General features: G+C 42.0%; 1 protein-coding gene across 2 annotated transcripts; it reads left to right on the forward strand.

The window, feature by feature from the left end:
* The first annotated feature begins 328 nt into the window (after window positions 1–328).
* LOC135514162 (zinc finger and BTB domain-containing protein 34-like) lies at window positions 329–16,645 on the forward strand. Of its 2 annotated transcripts, XM_064937413.1 has the most exons (3): window positions 329–410; window positions 4,582–4,635; window positions 12,111–16,645. In XM_064937413.1, exons 2-3 carry the CDS (start codon window positions 4,612–4,614, stop codon window positions 13,674–13,676), a joined length of 1,590 nt encoding a protein of 529 aa, XP_064793485.1. In that variant the 5' UTR covers window positions 329–410; window positions 4,582–4,611; the 3' UTR covers window positions 13,677–16,645. The 2 variants fall into 2 exon arrangements, with proteins under 2 accessions (XP_064793485.1, XP_064793486.1); XM_064937414.1 differs by lacking the exon at window positions 4,582–4,635 and having other exon boundaries at window positions 331–410.
* The last annotated feature ends 353 nt before the right edge of the window (window positions 16,646–16,998 follow it).

Raw genomic sequence — 16,998 nt, forward strand, 5'->3', positions numbered from 1 at the left:
CACAAATGAAGGTCTTAAATAATGTGATTAAAAACTTTGATTGTACCTCAAACAGAGGTGCATATAGTTTGTAACGTTAACTTAGTATATAGATTGAAGAATAGGATATGCTACAAATGTGTTACTTTAAATAATTTAACACTTATTTTCCCGTGGCGCAACTTTCATTGGGGACGTGGTATATGGTATATCAGAAATGGTTGGGGACATGGTATATCAGAAATGGTCTTTTTGTGCAAACCCTATATGGTGCAAACGCAGTAGACCCAGCAGGTCGGGCACGGAAACGTATAGCTACACTTCCGGTTGCATTTTTTTTTTGCAGTGACTGACACAGCTGGAGTGGGGGGAGGCCTGGCTCAAGTGAAAGCGAGCTACTGGGGGAAATGGGCGACGTTTGATTGGGAAAGGTGAGTTCGACAGACTTCAACATTGATTTGGACACAAACTGAAGATAATCTCATCATCAAAACGTTGTTTCTGCTTGTGTCATTTTCTGAAAAGGTTGCCCGCTAGCGGCTCGCGTTAGGTTGCTGTCCAACGGTAACATTAGCTTGCTGACGCACACGCTTAGCTAATTTTGGGGGAATTTGCCTGTAAAACAAGGCTTACAAGTGAGCTATGCTAGCTAATCATCTTCGATATACGTTAACAGCCATGATCTCCGCGCATCCCGCACTGTTTTATTTGTTCTGCATCACCGTTCTAGCTAGCATACTTGCTAACGTTAGTCAAATAACGTAAATTAGCTAGCTCGCTAACCAATAACTTGTTTTGATAGCCTTAACTGTCAGCCTGGTGTTTTATGCCGTTTGATGTAGCCACCTATAGTACCTAGCTAGCTAACTAGCCTGTCAGAATTTGTAGCAGGCTAAGTGGCTAATGTCAGATAGGGCGGCAGCAAGCTTGTCTCTAGAGACAGACACAGTAAGGTTATACAGAAGTTATACTAAGTAGCGTTACAACTTTTCGAGGCCAATTAGTCCTCCTTGTTATCCCCCACTAGAAGGAAAAGTCAAATCTAACTTTCTGAACATGACTATCTTGTCAGATAGTGTATCAAGAAAAGGAATAGCCTAGCTAGACTCAAAAGTGGCACCATAAAACGCTCGTGTTGTGGAAATGGAATGGTTGCTTTTGTTGGGTAACATTTGTTCAAACCCCTGTAAAATAATTAACTAGAGTAGCTAGCTAGTTAGTTGTTGCAACTTCTAAGTAAAGTTGACATTATTTTGGGACTAGCTAGCTCGTCTCCTATATTCAGTCAATTGATAGGCATGTGGCTAAATAACATGCGAATTAGCTGCACTGATTGCAAACCTTAAAACTGAAATATATAAAATGTAGGCAAACGTTGTTGGATTACACATAAATGATAGGTATTTTTTTATCTTTATGTGGCGCATCTGGCTTTGATAAAAGGCCAGATAAAACTACTGGTAGTCAGTCTGGTTGTATGTTGTGGACACAGCAGTACAAAGTGCAGTTTCATCTAGGGTCATCCAGGTGTCCTTGAATTCCAGGATTTTCCAAAGCTTTGTTACATTAACTTGTTAGATAGTACCTTTGTTTTTCACTAGGAAATGCATACTGTGTTAATAACTTGGACTTGGTTGAGCAATAACATAAAGGGAAGCACAATGTAACAGTTATTTTTCAAATAAAAGGGAAGCCCGAACAACAACCTAGCACCCTGAAATTCAAATCTGGACCTAGAAGACAACAGCTTTTTTCAATCTACCCCTCAAGTCAGGGAGTGATTTATACCCAGAACACCAGGTGTGTGTGTAATTAATTATCAGGAAGAACAGAACCTATAGTACTCCGGTCCTCCTGGGCGAGGGTTTACTGAGAAAGGTGCAACAAACAAAACAACATCCAGTCAGCAGCAGTCCTGTGGGCAAAAAAACCCTTGTTGATATGGTCGAAAGAGAATGTCAAGAATCGTGCAAGCTAACCCGGAAAGCCGCAAACAGGCAAATAACAGCGCAGAACGGCATTTGGGAATGTCCTTGTAACGGATGGGCTATTGCAACAGACGACTACACCGGGTTCCACTCCTATCAACTAAAAACAACAAGGAAGCGGCTCCAGTGGGCACGCAATCACCAACACTGGACAATTGAGTGGAAAAACATTGCCTAGTCTGATGACTCCCGATTCTTGTTGCGTCATGCTGATGGCAGAGTCACAATTTGCTGTAAGCACCATGATTCCATGGCCCCATCCTGCCTGGTGTCAACGGTGCAGGCTGGTTGTGTAATGGTATGGGGAATGTTTTCCTGGCATACGTTAAGTCCCTTGATACCAATTGAGCAATGTTTGAACTCCACAGCGTATCTGAAAATTGTTGCTGACCAGGTGCATCCCTTCATGGCTACGGGGGTCTGACCCGATACTAGATGGGTGTACTGAATAAACTGGCTACTGAATGTATTAACGGCATTGGGAGGAAGGATGTTTGTACTTTTTACATTTGTATATTTTTTTGTTGTGCATTTAAAATCATAAGTGTTAATTTTAGGCCCTTTCTGAACCTCGGCCTTTATATGCCTCCTGTAAATCCTTATGGTCTGAGAACTGTACATGATGGACATATTGGGTGTCCTTATACTTCTTACAGTGTGCTCTTAAATATACACTGTCTAGATTCTGAAACACATTTTTCCACAATTTATTTTACACCCTTTTTAAAAAATGTTGCTTATTTTTAGACCATATTTGTCAATATATTACATTTCACATTTCCAGAGTGGATTCTCTGGTACTTAAAAAAAAGATATGACAAGTTTTATACATCAAAATGTACATTATAGGTCACTAACCAATCACAGCCCTCCTTTAGGATTGTACATTCCGCCAATCACCAGCAGAGGGAGTTCCCTTTGAAGCCATTTTCCCATTCACTGTGTTAGTGGTGCTAGTGCTTTGACGGTCATGGAATTTTGGATGATGGTAATTGGCCAGCCAAAGGACTGTGGTAATAATAATAATAGAAATATTTATTTGTATTAGAAAAAAGAAAAAAATCGTATTTCAAACTAACCTATTATATATGTAGTTTACTGAGCTTGTCTGATGCTATAAGCACATTGTGTGGTTTTTAAATAATTAAGACACAAAAATGATTTGAGGCAGCCAGACAGGGCCTAAGCAGAAGGAAAAAAACATGTTCCTCAACCATTACCTCCCGCTGCTGCTGGCTTTTGCAGATTCTGCCATTGCGCTCTTGAAGTTGCCGGTCATAGGCTACTTCAGGAGTCGGCAAACTTTTCCATTAGGAGTGCCAATTTATCTTACCATTTTTACCGATCTGCATGCCAGTTCTGATTTTCATATGCCCATTTTCGTGGAACTGTTTAATTTATTTTATAATAGTCTTCGTATCTCAAAATCATTGTCATGTGATTGAGAAGTATTCAATCTAAATAAATGTATACAAATCTACATTTCTGTTGCCTATATAATTGCAGCCTGACTATATAAATATAGCCTGCAAAGATTGCAGCCTGCATGTCTGCAAGAAACTTGAATCATTGTATCAAGTATCAACTTGGTTCAGCCCAAAACTTGTGCTAACAAACTTGCAACTTGTATAAAATATTATTGTTCCTCAGTTTCTTGCACCAGTGAGCTCCTGACAGACACTGCTGTATTTGTGCAAGGGATAAGAAGTAATCAGGTAGACTCATTTTAAAACGTTTTCACGGGATCAGTTTTCCCCTTTCATGCCAAGTGGTTATCGAAAGGGAGAGAGCTGGAAATATTTTTCAAATGGGCTACATTGAGGAACTATTGTCAGACTTTGTTTGAGGTGAAGAAAAAAATACTTTGAAGCTCCACAGCTCATTAATGGTGGTGAGCTAAGACAATCAGGAATACTGCCAGATCCCCAAATGGGCACATTTTATAAGCCGACATTTGGCCAGGTAGTCTAGGCCTACTTCTGCACGTAATCAGGTGTGCATTCTCACTCAACATTGACAGGAGCGCTCCAAACAAAACACAATTAATAAATTGACAGCTCGTAAATGAAATTTGCCAAAACGGGTTTCTCTCAAGTGTAGCCTAGGTTGGGTCAAAAATGATTGGTCAACCAACAGCCTATTTACCGTCCAGTCGACTAAATAGGGTCAGCCCTAGCTGCTATAAACACAGAATGAGTGTAACGGGCGTCCCTATTCAAGTAAAAAATGGCACAATGGGTTGACTGGCGGCCATTGTGAGTGTACCCATAGGAGCAAAGCAGGAAGTAAAATGATAACTCGTAAAGCTGAAACCACACAGAGACTCTGTCAATGGTGTCAACCTGTGTGCGAGAGTAGAGAGTCAATTCACATACACTGCCAACTTATTTGTCTTGAGAATCCATAATAAGCAGTTGTATTTATGTTTGCTATGTAGCCCTCGTGAATTACTGTTGTTCCTTGGGAGACACCTTATGGGAGCCACCGTACCTGCCTCCTGTTATGTTGGCTCATGAACATGAGAATTGTAGCTAATATAGCCTAGCAGTTTATAAAGAATTTGTCTCTTATGTAGTTTTGTTCTTTCTACATAATGGTATTCTCTCTTGAACAGAGTTTCTCAGCCGCAGCCTGCCTAGCCTATATGCCTGTGCTGGAAATCAAAAAGGTAGGCATAAAGTTTTTTTCAAATATGTATTATAGGCACAGGCAACTGAACTTGTCAACACTAAATACACACTTAACTATACATGTCACTATTCCTGATTTAACAATACACAGTATTTTCTGGCAATTTACCCACTCACTTTATCAGCATTCCTTCGCGTAAAGGTGAGAATACTTGCTTTCTAATTTGAAGTGCATGATGCTGTTGATGCTCCCGGGCCTATGTTTTCTCTTCACTACCGTGCATTCTAATTCCAGCGTGTACACGTGTGTAAAAAAAACAAACAAAAACAACACAAACACTTTGTTTAATTTTGGCTTCACACACAACTTTTTTGAAACTTATGACAGTTGTTTTTATTTTCATGACCGTCTTCATCCATGGCTGTCGGTTATATGGTAATTGTGCCAGCCCTAGGTATGGTGGTGTTCATAAAATGTATCATAATGTCAGAATTAACAGGGAACCCACTGAGGAAATGTGGTGTACTTCCAGAATATATTGTTCCAAACAATGTCTAAAAATAAACAAAATCAAAAAGGGTGCTTTTTTTAAAGTGTTTTAATATTTAAGGTGAATAAATGAATGATTGTATTTCACGCATATGTTAGCGCACACTATAAGGAGTATCATGACACCAAGATGTCTGTCATATAGGTTCACGGATCATGAGTTCTTACAGGAAACAAGTAAAGGTCTAAAAATAGCCTAATTTTCTCAAATTATTTGTGATGCAAATGTGAAAAGCATGTCAAACAGCCTTCTTCCCATTTAAATTTGTTCCGGCAATTCTCACATATAATCTGAGATAGCCACAAAATATTTTGTGGCTATGCTGGCGTTGATTCGCCCCACTAGGTTACGAATTGCCGGTATTTCCTTTTTAAAGCAGCTGAGCCAGTCACATGTTTGTTTACAAGTAGTATCTTACTTAGGAACTAGTTAAGCTTGATTTTGCAAGAAGCTAACCATATCTTGATAACAGTTGAAAAATCCAACCTTACTGTCTACTTTGTTTTGTGTGTGTTCAGAAAAGTTGGTAGAGCATGGTGCTTGCAACGTGAGGGTTGTGTGTTTGATTCCCACAGGGGACCGTTATGAAAATATATGCAATCAATACTGTAAGGCATCCTGGATAAGAGCGTCTGCTAAATGACTAAAATGTATATAACTATAAGCTGGGATGTCTGACCTGCAAATAGTTTGTCGGAGGCTGTATAAATTGGATGTATTCACTAGTTAGCATTTAGCTAGCATTGACTATAGGATTTGACATGTACTTGTTAGCATTGCTAACCTTTGTCTTACTGATGATGCTCAGTGGGTGTTTTTGTGTTTGAAAATGGTGGCCCTTGTGTTCAGGGTTGGTGATGCCATACAGTGGGGCAAAAAAGTATTTAGTCAGCCACCAATTGTGCAAGTTCTCCCACTTAAAAAGATGAGAGGCCTGTAATTTTCATCATAGGTACACTTCAACTATGACAGACAAAATGAGAAAACAAGTCCAGAAATTCACATTGTAGGATTTTTAATGAATTTATTTGCAAATTATGGTGGAAAATAAACTTTTGTTATTGACCAAATACTTATCTCAATACTCAATAATAGGAAATACATTTTTGCCCCACTGTATATCCCGGGATTTCGCAAGAATGGCATAAAAATCTGGATACCACCCATGCCTAGTTTTAGGGCTGGGAATTGCCGGGGACCTCACGATATGCTATTATCACGATACGATTAACTATTGCGAATCAATATTATGATTTGATGTTCCAAACACATTGCTCACTATATGTGATCCGTCAGGATAAGAAACGCTGCAAGCATGTTGGCTCACTATTTAAAAAGGTGGATAACGAGCTATAGGATTAAAAATACTGGGTTTTGGTGCAGGTACAGCCGACTAACACCACCTACAGTAGCAACCGGTAGTTAGCATAGTGATTTACTCAGCTCAGCACTCAGTTTGGCTGAGTATAAAAGAGACCGATTTGACTTCTCTGCCCAGCGACTTACAAGCAACAGGGAAGTATTTTTATCTGTGCTGATTAGGCTATGCCCAGCGACTATGCAAAGCCTTATTTCCCTTGCTAGTTTTGTAATGGCCATTATTTTTAATTAGTCCTGTACTTCTTGTAATTGTGCTGCAGTCACTCCACGGTAGCTTGGTTATCAGTTTCTCTGGTCATTGAAATGTTCTTTACCCAAAGGGATTGGCCAGAACAGAAATGATTGAATGGCAGGAATAGCAGTCCATGTCAGTAATTGACAGTAAAAAGAGGTTGGTGATGACCTGTCAATGGAATGAGGCCGACAGTACATCCCGAATGTATTGTTATTTTCAATGTGTTGGTCACATTTTGATTAGGTTAGTAGCGAAAGGATTGCGTTGTCTTCCAGTGCTTTTCCTTCAATGCATGGGGAATTCTAATACAACATGGATGATAGGAGTCAGAATATAGGCTAATGGATAATGTCTTAATCAACCCAGAAACCCAATTTCCTGTGGGTCAATGATAAATGTATTAATTCCCTGTTATTTCTATTGCTCAAATTCTGTGTGCTTGCAAGTTATTCTGCACACACCAGGGCAAATAAGATAAACCCCCCCCCCCCCCATATGTACTCCCCCCTCCAATTTCACAAGATCCATTTTCTCAGAAGTCTCCCACTCCCGCCCATTTTGTATTGCCTTGCCATGTCTTGCTTGTTTTGCAATTTTGACTTGGTTCAGGCTGCATGCTGTTTTGCAAAGTAGGCAAAACACTGCTTATCTTGAAGTAAGCATTCATTGCTTGTTGTTTGCCAGTGCTGACATTCCTGTTTTTACAATATGCTTTTTTAAATTGAGTGATGGGCAAGTTTTGTAGTGCAGTCTTTTGTTAAGTTACAGGCCCACATTCTGACTACTCATAGGCCTACCTACAGCAGAGGAAACACCAGAGTTCCACTTACCTGGTCTCAGGTCACTTCCTGGTACCTCAGTTTGTCCTGTACTCAGACAAAGCAATATGACCTAGAAAATGGGTGTTACACTGGTCAAAGTTAATTTCACTTTTAGACTTCAGATTTGGATTTTTATTTTGGGCTTAATCAAACCTGCTAAATAGGGATGTGTACGGTTATTCAAATATTAGAATATCCGAACGGAGGTTAGAATTCGAACTTGTGAGTACACTAATGCAATGCAAGATGCAATAAAATTACTGAATTAAAAGTTATCAAAAGGAGTAGGCTACAACAGCCTACCTATTGGTTGCTCATTTTAATTGAATGTGTAGCTGGCTACTCTAATCAAGACAGGCCCTGTTATATGAGATGATTTAACATTGTGGCAGCTACAAGTTAGATCGTCTTGGCTGTAGCCGAGTTGCCTTGGCTAACATTACTTAGTCCCTCTCTCCCTTGCCTGCTCGGCTCGGTCCCATCTCACACCGGCCCCTCTGCAGCTGCAGCAATAGAGTGCCAGTGTCTCTCCTTCGCGCAGCAATGCTCAGGTTAAAAACGTACATCTAAAAAAGACGCATGTATTTCAAACATCTGGATATCCAACAGAGATTCATGATACTATTCAAGTAGTGAAACTATTTCAAACCCCCATCCCTACTGCTGAACTTAAGTGAGTTTGTGTTTCCAATCCAGTCCGTTTTGACCCTTGCTTCTGTAACCCTTGCCGCTTTGGGTTCAGCTCAGCCACTCGGCATACGTTCTTTGGCTGCCCTTCAACTTGGCTCTCAGTTTAGTTTGCAATGCATGATGTTGGGAGTGGGACAGGCCACTGACACGTTTTTAATATGCATGCTATATTTGAAAGCCTCATGATGGCAGAGGGGAAATAATGCTCTTCCATTTTCTCTTTGTCTTTTTGCCCTCAGTCTCCTGTGCCAACCAGGATGAGAACATATGGGTAGTGGCACAGGTGTCTTGGCAAGCCAAGGCAATCAGAGAAAGTGTTTACGTTCTCAAACTGCTGACACTCAATATGCAGAAGATCATACTGAATTTCCAGGGAGAGGCAGGCAGGGTGAGAGAAAGGTAGGAGGAGAGATTGAAGTGGGGGGAGAAGAGGGCAGAACTGGAGAACGGACTGAGACGGACATGTTTTTGTAAAATAGCTCAGGCCAAAAAACGGATACATTTGCACCTCGTACACTACATGACCAAATGTATGTGGACAACTGCTCGTCGAACATCTCATTCAAAATCATGGGCATTAATATGGAGTTTGTTACCACTTTGTTTTTTTATAACAGCCTCCATTCTTCTCCGAAGGCTTTCCACTAGATGTTGGAACATTGCTGCAGGGTCTTACTTCCATTCAGCCACAAGCATTATTGAGGTTGGCCACTGATGTTGGGCGATTCAGGCCTGGCTCGCAGTCATCGTTCCAATTCATCCCAAAGGTGTTCGATGGGGTTAAGGTCAGGGCTCTGTGCAGGCCAGTCAAGTTCTTCCACACGAACTTGACTACCATTTCTGTATGGACCTCGCTTTGTGCATGGGGGCATTGTGATGCTGAAACAGGAAAGGTCGTCACAAAGTTAGAAGCATAGAATCGTCTAGAATGTCATTGTATTCTGTAGCATTAAGATTTCCCTTCACTGGAAGTAAGTGGCCGAGCCCGAACCATGATAAACAGCCCCAGACCATTATTCCTCCTCCACCAAACTTTACTGTAGGCTCTATGCATTCGGGCAGGTAGCATTTTCCTGGCATCCACCAAACCGAGATTCGTCAGTCAGACTGCCAGTTGGTAAAGCTTGATTCATCATTCCAGAGAATGCATTTTCACTGCTCCGGAGTCCAATGGCGGTGAGCTTTACACCACTCCAACCTACGCTTGGCTTTGCACGTGGTAATCTTGTGTGCGGCTGCACGGCCATTGAAACCCATTTCATGAAGCTGCCGACGATCAGTTCCTGTGCTGACTTTGCTTCGAGGCAGTTTGGAACTCGGTAGTGAGTGTTGCAACCAAGGACAGACGTTTTTTACACGCTACGGTTTTCAGTACTCGACAGTCAAGTTCTGTGAGCTTGGGGTGGTTTTGGTAGTAAATTATTTCTTTCTTTTTTTTACCTTTATTTAACCAGGCAAGTCAGTTAAGAACAAATTCTTATTTTCAATGACGGCCTAGAAACAGTGGGTTAACTGCCTCATTCAGGGGCAGAAAAACAGATTTTCACCTTGGCTGCTCGGGGAACCAATCTTGCAGTTAACTAGTCCAACGCAATAACGACCTGCCTCTCTCTCGTTGCACTCACTAGTTAACTACACATGGTTGATGACATTACTAGATATTATCTAGCGTGTCCTGTGTTGCATATAATCTGACTGCGCATACAAGTATCAGGCGCGTAAACATTCACTCAAACAGCACTTTCGTGGGTTTTGCCAGCAGCTCTTCGTTGTGCGTCAAGCATTGCGCTGTTTACGACTTCAAACCTATCAACTCCCGAGATGAGGCTGGTGTGACCGAAGTGAAATGGCTGGCTAGTTAGTGCGCGCTAATAGCGTTTCAAACTTCACTCGCTCTGAGCTTTGGGGTGGTTGTTTCCCTTGCTCTGCATGGCTAACGCTGCTTCGATGTGGTGGCTGTTGTCGTTGTGTTGCAGGTTCGAGCCCAGGGAGGAGTGAGGAGAGGGACGGAAGCTATACTGTTACACTGGCAATACTAAAGTGCCTATAAGAACATCCAATAGTCAAAGGTATATGAAATACAAATGGTATAGAGGGAAATAGTCCTATAATAACTACAACCGAAAACTTCTTACTTGGGAATATTGAAGACTCATTTTAAAAAGAACCACCAGCTTTCTGAAACTGAAACGTTAGCTTTCTTACATAGCATATTGCACTTTTACGTTCTTCTCCAACGCTTTGTTATTGCATTATTGCATTATTGCATTAAACCAAATTGAACATGTTTCATTATCTACTTGAGGCTAAATTGGTTTTATTGATGTATTATATTAAGTTAAAATAGGTGTTAATTCAGTATTGTTGTAATTGTCATTATTACAAATACATTTTTTATTTATTTTTGGTCCTCCAATAATCGGTATGGTTGAAAAATCATAATCAGCCGACCTCTAGTCCCAACGTATCTCACCTTTTTTGGGGCTGCAGGTAGCCTAGTAGTTAGAGTGCTGGACAAGTAACCAAAAGGTTGCAAGATTGAATCCCCGAGCTGACAAGGTAAACATCTGTCATTCTGCCCCTGAACAAGGCAGTTAACCCAATGTTCCTAGGCTGTCATTGAAAATAAGAATTTGTTCTTAACTGACTTGCCTGGTAAAATAAAAAGATATAGGATTTTCAAGAAGCAAAGTCTCACTTGCCACATCATAATTAAGCAGTGTTCAGTCCCGCTCTGGGTGTGACTAAGTGACTTGACATTTACAGCTAGCCTGGGCCGGCTACCACTTTGTTGCTAAATAACCAGATTTTTCCTTGCCTGTACAGAGTTTTAAAATGTAGAAATGCTTTTAGAACACATGCTACTTCACATGGAGGACTACTGTTCTTGTCATATTCCGACTGAATAATTCAGTAATTTGATGATTCTTTTCAATTTGCGTCAGAGTGCTCTCATGGTAGCCTATCTTGTTCTGACCACTCAAGGTTCAAGGGCCTGCAATGTTAGTGCAGTGAGGATTTTCACTCCAGATCTGCTAGTATGTTTTGTTGTTTTTGCTCGCTAGCTGTTTTTGCTGTGGTGCAGGCTACTTGTTTTCTGAGTGCTTTTGTATTTTGATCTTGTGCACTCCCAACAATAAAGATGGCCTGACTCCTGAAATGGGTGGAATGACTATGCTCTTGCACGCCATCTCCAAACTTGGATAAGGCTGCAGTTATCCCTACAGTCATTCCTTTGCTAAATTACTGTGAAATTGCCCAGATGCTGGATCTTATTTCAAGTCAAGATTGTTCTCTTATGAGTCAGTAAGGTCAACCCTTAACTTGGCTACAACACTCAATGCTTTTTTTGCTACAATAGGTCAAATGCACACGATTATTTTTGTCCAGGCATTTCTTGTATGAATATACTCAACACATATTTGTTGAAGCACCAGGGAAGTGTACAGTACTGTTTTTTCATAGAAAATTGACATCCTTTAATGCTGTTGCCGCTAAAGATTGAGGTTATCTTGTTGAAGCATCGTTTTTTTCCCCAGGCCAGTGTGAATGTGAAATGCTGTAGTCTAGGTTGCTCAGTGTTGGCATATTTCTGGCACAGACAGCCAAAGTTTGCTCATATAGCGTGCTTGTTTTTATTTGGCTGTTGTGGCACACCATGATTGTACTTGTAAAATAAAATTAACCTCACCTTTAACTGTCAATGAATACATATTTTGTATGTGAAAATGAAACTTGAAAAGACCAGCCACTGATTCAGTGGATGACTGGTGTTCTAAGATGTATCCTGATTCTTATTCATAACGATTTTTTTGTTTTCTCCGTTTCTGCCACAGGCAGCCTACAAACTGGAAAGACCTATCCAAGAGATGGACGACGGCAGTGCCTACATAGAGTTTGACGTGCCAGAGTTCAGCAACACCGTTCTCAACCAACTCAATGAGTTGCGACTGCAGGGGAAACTATGTGACATCATCGTTCACATCCAGGGCCAGCCTTTCCGTGCCCACAAGGCCGTGCTGGCGGCCAGCTCACCGTACTTCCGCGACCACTCGGCCCTGGGCACCATGAGCGGCCTGTCCATCTCCGTCATCAAGAACCCTGAGGTGTTTGAGCAGCTGCTGGCCTTCTGCTACACTGGCCACATGTCCCTGCAGCTCAAGGATGTCGTCAGCTTCCTCACAGCAGCCAGCTTCCTGCAGATGCAGGCCGTCATCGACAAGTGTACCCAGATCCTGGAGGGCATCCACTCCAAGATAAGTATCCCCTCCAGCGCCACAAGCCCAGACAAGGAGGGCTCCCAGGCCAGCCGCAATGGTGTCAAAGACAGCAGCCTCTTCATCAACCCCACACAGATCTCCCCCCCATACTACTCCAGGCACAGCATAGAGGCTCGCTCTGAGCTGGCTGCAGGGAAAGGCCATGGCAGGGCGCGGTACCAGGAGGAGGGCCAGTCAGATCGTGGCAGCAGTGACAGTGTGTCAGAGCAGGAGGCAGCCATGGAGGGAGAGACAGAGCAGGTGGAGCTGATTGGGAAGGACGGCCAGGTGACAGACGTGCACGTGAAGCTGGAGAAGGCAGATAGGCCCAGCTACTCGGACAGCTCCTCGGCAGGCGACGATGGCTACCACACAGAGCTGGTGGATGGAGAGCAGGTGCTGGCTGTCAGTGTTGGCTCCTATGGTCCCGTCATCCAGCCAGCTGGCTACACTTACTCAGGCCTGTCGTCCCCCTGCTTTGTGAGCCTCAGCAGCTCCAGCCCCTCCCGCTCCATGCTCAGTGGCTTCAGGGGCGGCAGAGCCAGAGCCAAGCGCCCCCCAGTGACCGTCCCAGCAGAGGTCCTGGGTCATATCAAACCGGGAAACACTGAGGACAGCAGCGAGGCGGTGTTGGGCCAAGTAGGTTTTGAGAACGATGTGCGAGAGCGGAGCCTGCGCAGCCAGTGGTACCCCTACAACGAGAGGCTCATCTGCATCTACTGCGGCAAGTCCTTCAATCAGAAGGGCAGCCTGGACCGCCACATGCGCCTGCACATGGGAATCACACCCTTCGTCTGCAAGTTCTGCGGCAAGAAGTACACTCGCAAGGACCAGCTGGAGTACCACATCCGCGGCCACACGGACAACAAGCCCTTCCACTGCCAGATTTGTGGCAAGTGCTTCCCCTTCCAGGGGACCCTCAACCAACACCTGAGAAAGAAGCACTTGGGGGCCTCAGAGGGCCCCAACCACATGGACTCTCCAGAGAGGACGGAGGGCATCTCTGGTCAGAAAGACCCAGAGGATGCCTCAGAGGGGATGGCCTTTGAGACGCAGTATGCTGAGGAGGCTCCGGCCAACGACATGGAGGAGAGCTCAAAGTGCAGCCCTGAGGAAGCTGAGGCATCCAGATGTGATTTTTAGGCCCTGGCTCTGGTTGAGGAAGCTTTAAGATGTTCTTTCAACGTTTAGGATTTGTTTTGGAACCGGCTCCTTTCAATGTTGAACCTACTTTGTGCATCTGTTTTCTGCCTGTCCATCCATTTTTGTGAAAGTCAACTGTTGCTTAATGTAGAAGAGGAGGAGAAAGGGGTACTTTTTAAAAATAGATTTCAAAGGGAAGCGGTATCAACTTGCTATTGATAAGGTGCCCTCAATAATCAAGGCCTTTTTGTTTTCGCTTTAAAAAATATATGTTTTTAAAACATATTTACAGAGTAATATAGGCATGTTGCAATAATTGATAATGTGAAAGCTCTGATAAGATGCTTATCATATCATGTTTTTACCTGACCTGTTTTTGCACATGTGGCCAAAGGAGGTCACTTTACTCACAAGGAATTATTTTTCTGCCAAGTGCAAAGCTTTGTGTGAAATATCCGTTTAATACCTCATGATACAACTACATACTCATAACAGACAGTATTTTAGCTTTTATGAAACTCCACCGGGTTCTACCTCATATCCAAGAACCTACCAAGAACAGAAGTGTTCACCGTTTTAAAAACACACCGTTTTGCTTTAGGGTCTCTGTTTCATTTGCCAAACTCTAGGCAGAACATCCTCAGTCCCAACGCTAAGCCTTGATACTTTAGACTAATATTCCTTGCTGATTGTATGAACGCTGGACCGTGTCCTTGTCCGTTGTTTCATGGTCAGACAGGATGTAATGTGGGCAAAGAACGAAGGTGCTATATTGATGTGTTTTAAGAAATATTAAGTGTGTTTGCAATGAGCATGCGCAAGGAGGACAGTGGATAGAATACAATAATAGAGGATAATACATGACGTATGTATATGCCAAGATCTATTTAAGCAATAAGGCCTGAGGTGGTGTGGTATATGGTCAATATACCATGGCTAAGGGCTGTTCTTACGCATGATGCTCCGTGGAGTGCCTGGACACAGCCATTAGCCATGGTATGTTGACCATATATCACAAACCCCGAGGAGCCTTATTGCTATTATAAACTCGTTACCAACGTAAATGGAGCAGTAAAAATATTTTTTTCATACCCGTGGTATACGGTCTGTAATACCATGGCTTTCAGCCAATGAGAATTCAGGGCTTGAACCACCCAGTTTAATTGTTTTTAGAACACACAGGACAAATTCCTCTTGTCTGTCTCTTTTCACCACTGAAGGTCAGTGCATTTTTTTTATATTCTCTTCTTAAGCAATAAGGCCCACGGGTGGTGTGGTTTATAGCCAATATTCCAACGCAGATGGCATGTTCTTATGCACGACGCAAAACAGAGTGCCTGCATACTGCCCTTAGCCATGGTATGTTGACCATAAATCACAAACCCCCGAAGTGCCTTATTGCTATTATAAACTGGTTATCAATGTACTTTGATCAGTAAAAATACATATTTTGTCACACCTGTGGTATACGGTCTGATATACCACGGCTATCAGCCAATCAGCATTCAGGGCTTGAACCACCCAGTTTATAATATATTTTAATCCACATGGGATCAAAGATTTGATCCTCATACACAGTGAAGTCATTTGGAGTGTCTTCCATTCTCTTGATGTTTTAGTTTGTTAATTCTCAACCTGTTTATGTGAAACTCTTAGTTTATTTGTGTGAAGATTATGCTCAGTGCAGAGTCCCACTCATTAGCTTGGTACAGCAAGGGCTGTCCTGCCCTGAATCTGCATAGAATCAATATGCAAATAACAACAAAGGAATATCAGCCATCTTGTCACGGCATTTCTTTATTCACTCTCCATTTCATTAGGACTCATGTTCTGCTCTCGTCCTCTCATTCACTGTTTCTGCCCTTCCCTGATCCGACATCACTGTTGAGTTGAGGGAATCAAATGGGAAACTCATTGATGCCTCATTAGAAAATAAGCTCTTGATGGTATTTTGAGAGAAGCTTGTGATCCAAAGTAATGGTGCACTTTTTGTGTTTCAAATAGAATCGTCTGAATGGAGACTTGGTGATAGTTTTGTTCATTTTTTTTTATGTCTTGAAGATCAATGGTGACCATAAATGTATTCGGCACTATGCTACTGCTTTTTAATAGTCAGGAATCAAATTGGAATTGCTTCGGTCAGTGTAAGCCCTTTTGACAACTGATGTTGATAGCTAGCTATTTCAGTGTTAATAGGTAAATAATCATTGAAGGCACTGTTGGTCTTGTGATCTGCTTGTTTCGAGATTAGCTGGGCGGTCAGGGCCTAGCAGTTGGACAAATGTCAATGACCATATTTCAAAACGTTAATTTCGTTATTCATATCGTCATAACTCACAAATGCACATATGGTGGTGATGTTTGTCAGTCTTGTATTGCATTTCATGACTAAGCATTGCAATGCAGAATGCAATGGCATAGTACAGGCCCAGGGATTAGCTGAACTGGCTTTCGACTTATTGTATGTCGAAATGCTTCTAACTATGGTAGTTTTGAGAAATACAGGAATAAATTATTGCGCCAACATGCTAGTCCAGAGTAAGCTCTTTTAAAGGCCCAGTGCAGTCAGTGATTTTCCATACCTCTTTGCCAATAACATAGTTTTCCCTTCCCATTCAGACCACTCCCAGACATTCCTAGCAAAATACTTGCTTGAAAGTTTGTTTGCTAAAAAGCCATTTGTCCATTTTTATACAAATCTATTACTTAATTGTTACCCATAAATGATTTGATATTGATATAAAAACAGCTGCATTGGGCCTTTTAAGATCAGGTGGAAAGCTGATCCTTAAAGAGCACCTTTTGACAAGTCATTTTGCCCCCTTATCCCTCTTCTTGCTGATTTGCTATTTCAGCAGTGTGACACTTTCCTTGTATCCTATGTACCTTTTTTAGTTTTTACACATGATCACATAACTACAGTAAGCCTTCCAAGGTGGTAGAAGGCTCAAATAAAATGTTAATTGTCACATGGTTCACTGTTTAAAAGTGTCCTGAAAACACCAGAGGTCCAGGTGGGTGTGAAAAAGCATTTCCTCTTCATTTAATGTAGCACCACCATTTATGATACCTGTTATTTTTTTGGTTTTTAGTGCCCTTTTAAAAAAAACGTTCTTTTTGCAGTGATTTTTGTTTTCATATTGGAATTGAGCAGTTTTGCATGCATGTCCAGTGTTTTACCCCATATTTATTTAGCAGTGTCGGCCACTTCAAAATAATAGTTTATATTATGACACTTCCACTGTGGGGCTCGATTTGTCTCTGCAGTTTGAAGGAAGTAGAAGGTAGTTTTGCAAACTATTGCTAACTAGCGTTAGCACAA

This window comes from Oncorhynchus masou, chromosome 25, assembly GCF_036934945.1.
Source record: "Oncorhynchus masou masou isolate Uvic2021 chromosome 25, UVic_Omas_1.1, whole genome shotgun sequence".
NCBI classification, from domain to species: Eukaryota; Metazoa; Chordata; class Actinopteri; order Salmoniformes; family Salmonidae; genus Oncorhynchus; species Oncorhynchus masou.

What these genes read in the sequence shown, in the direction of transcription:
- LOC135514162 (XM_064937413.1), top strand. Translation starts at nt 4,612, where the DNA reads ATGCCTGTGCTGGAAATCAAAAAG. An exon ending in CTGTGCTGGAAATCAAAAAG is followed by an intron (nt 4,636 to 12,110) that starts GTAGGCATAAAG and finishes TTTCTGCCACAG; the next exon opens with GCAGCCTACAAACTGGAAAG.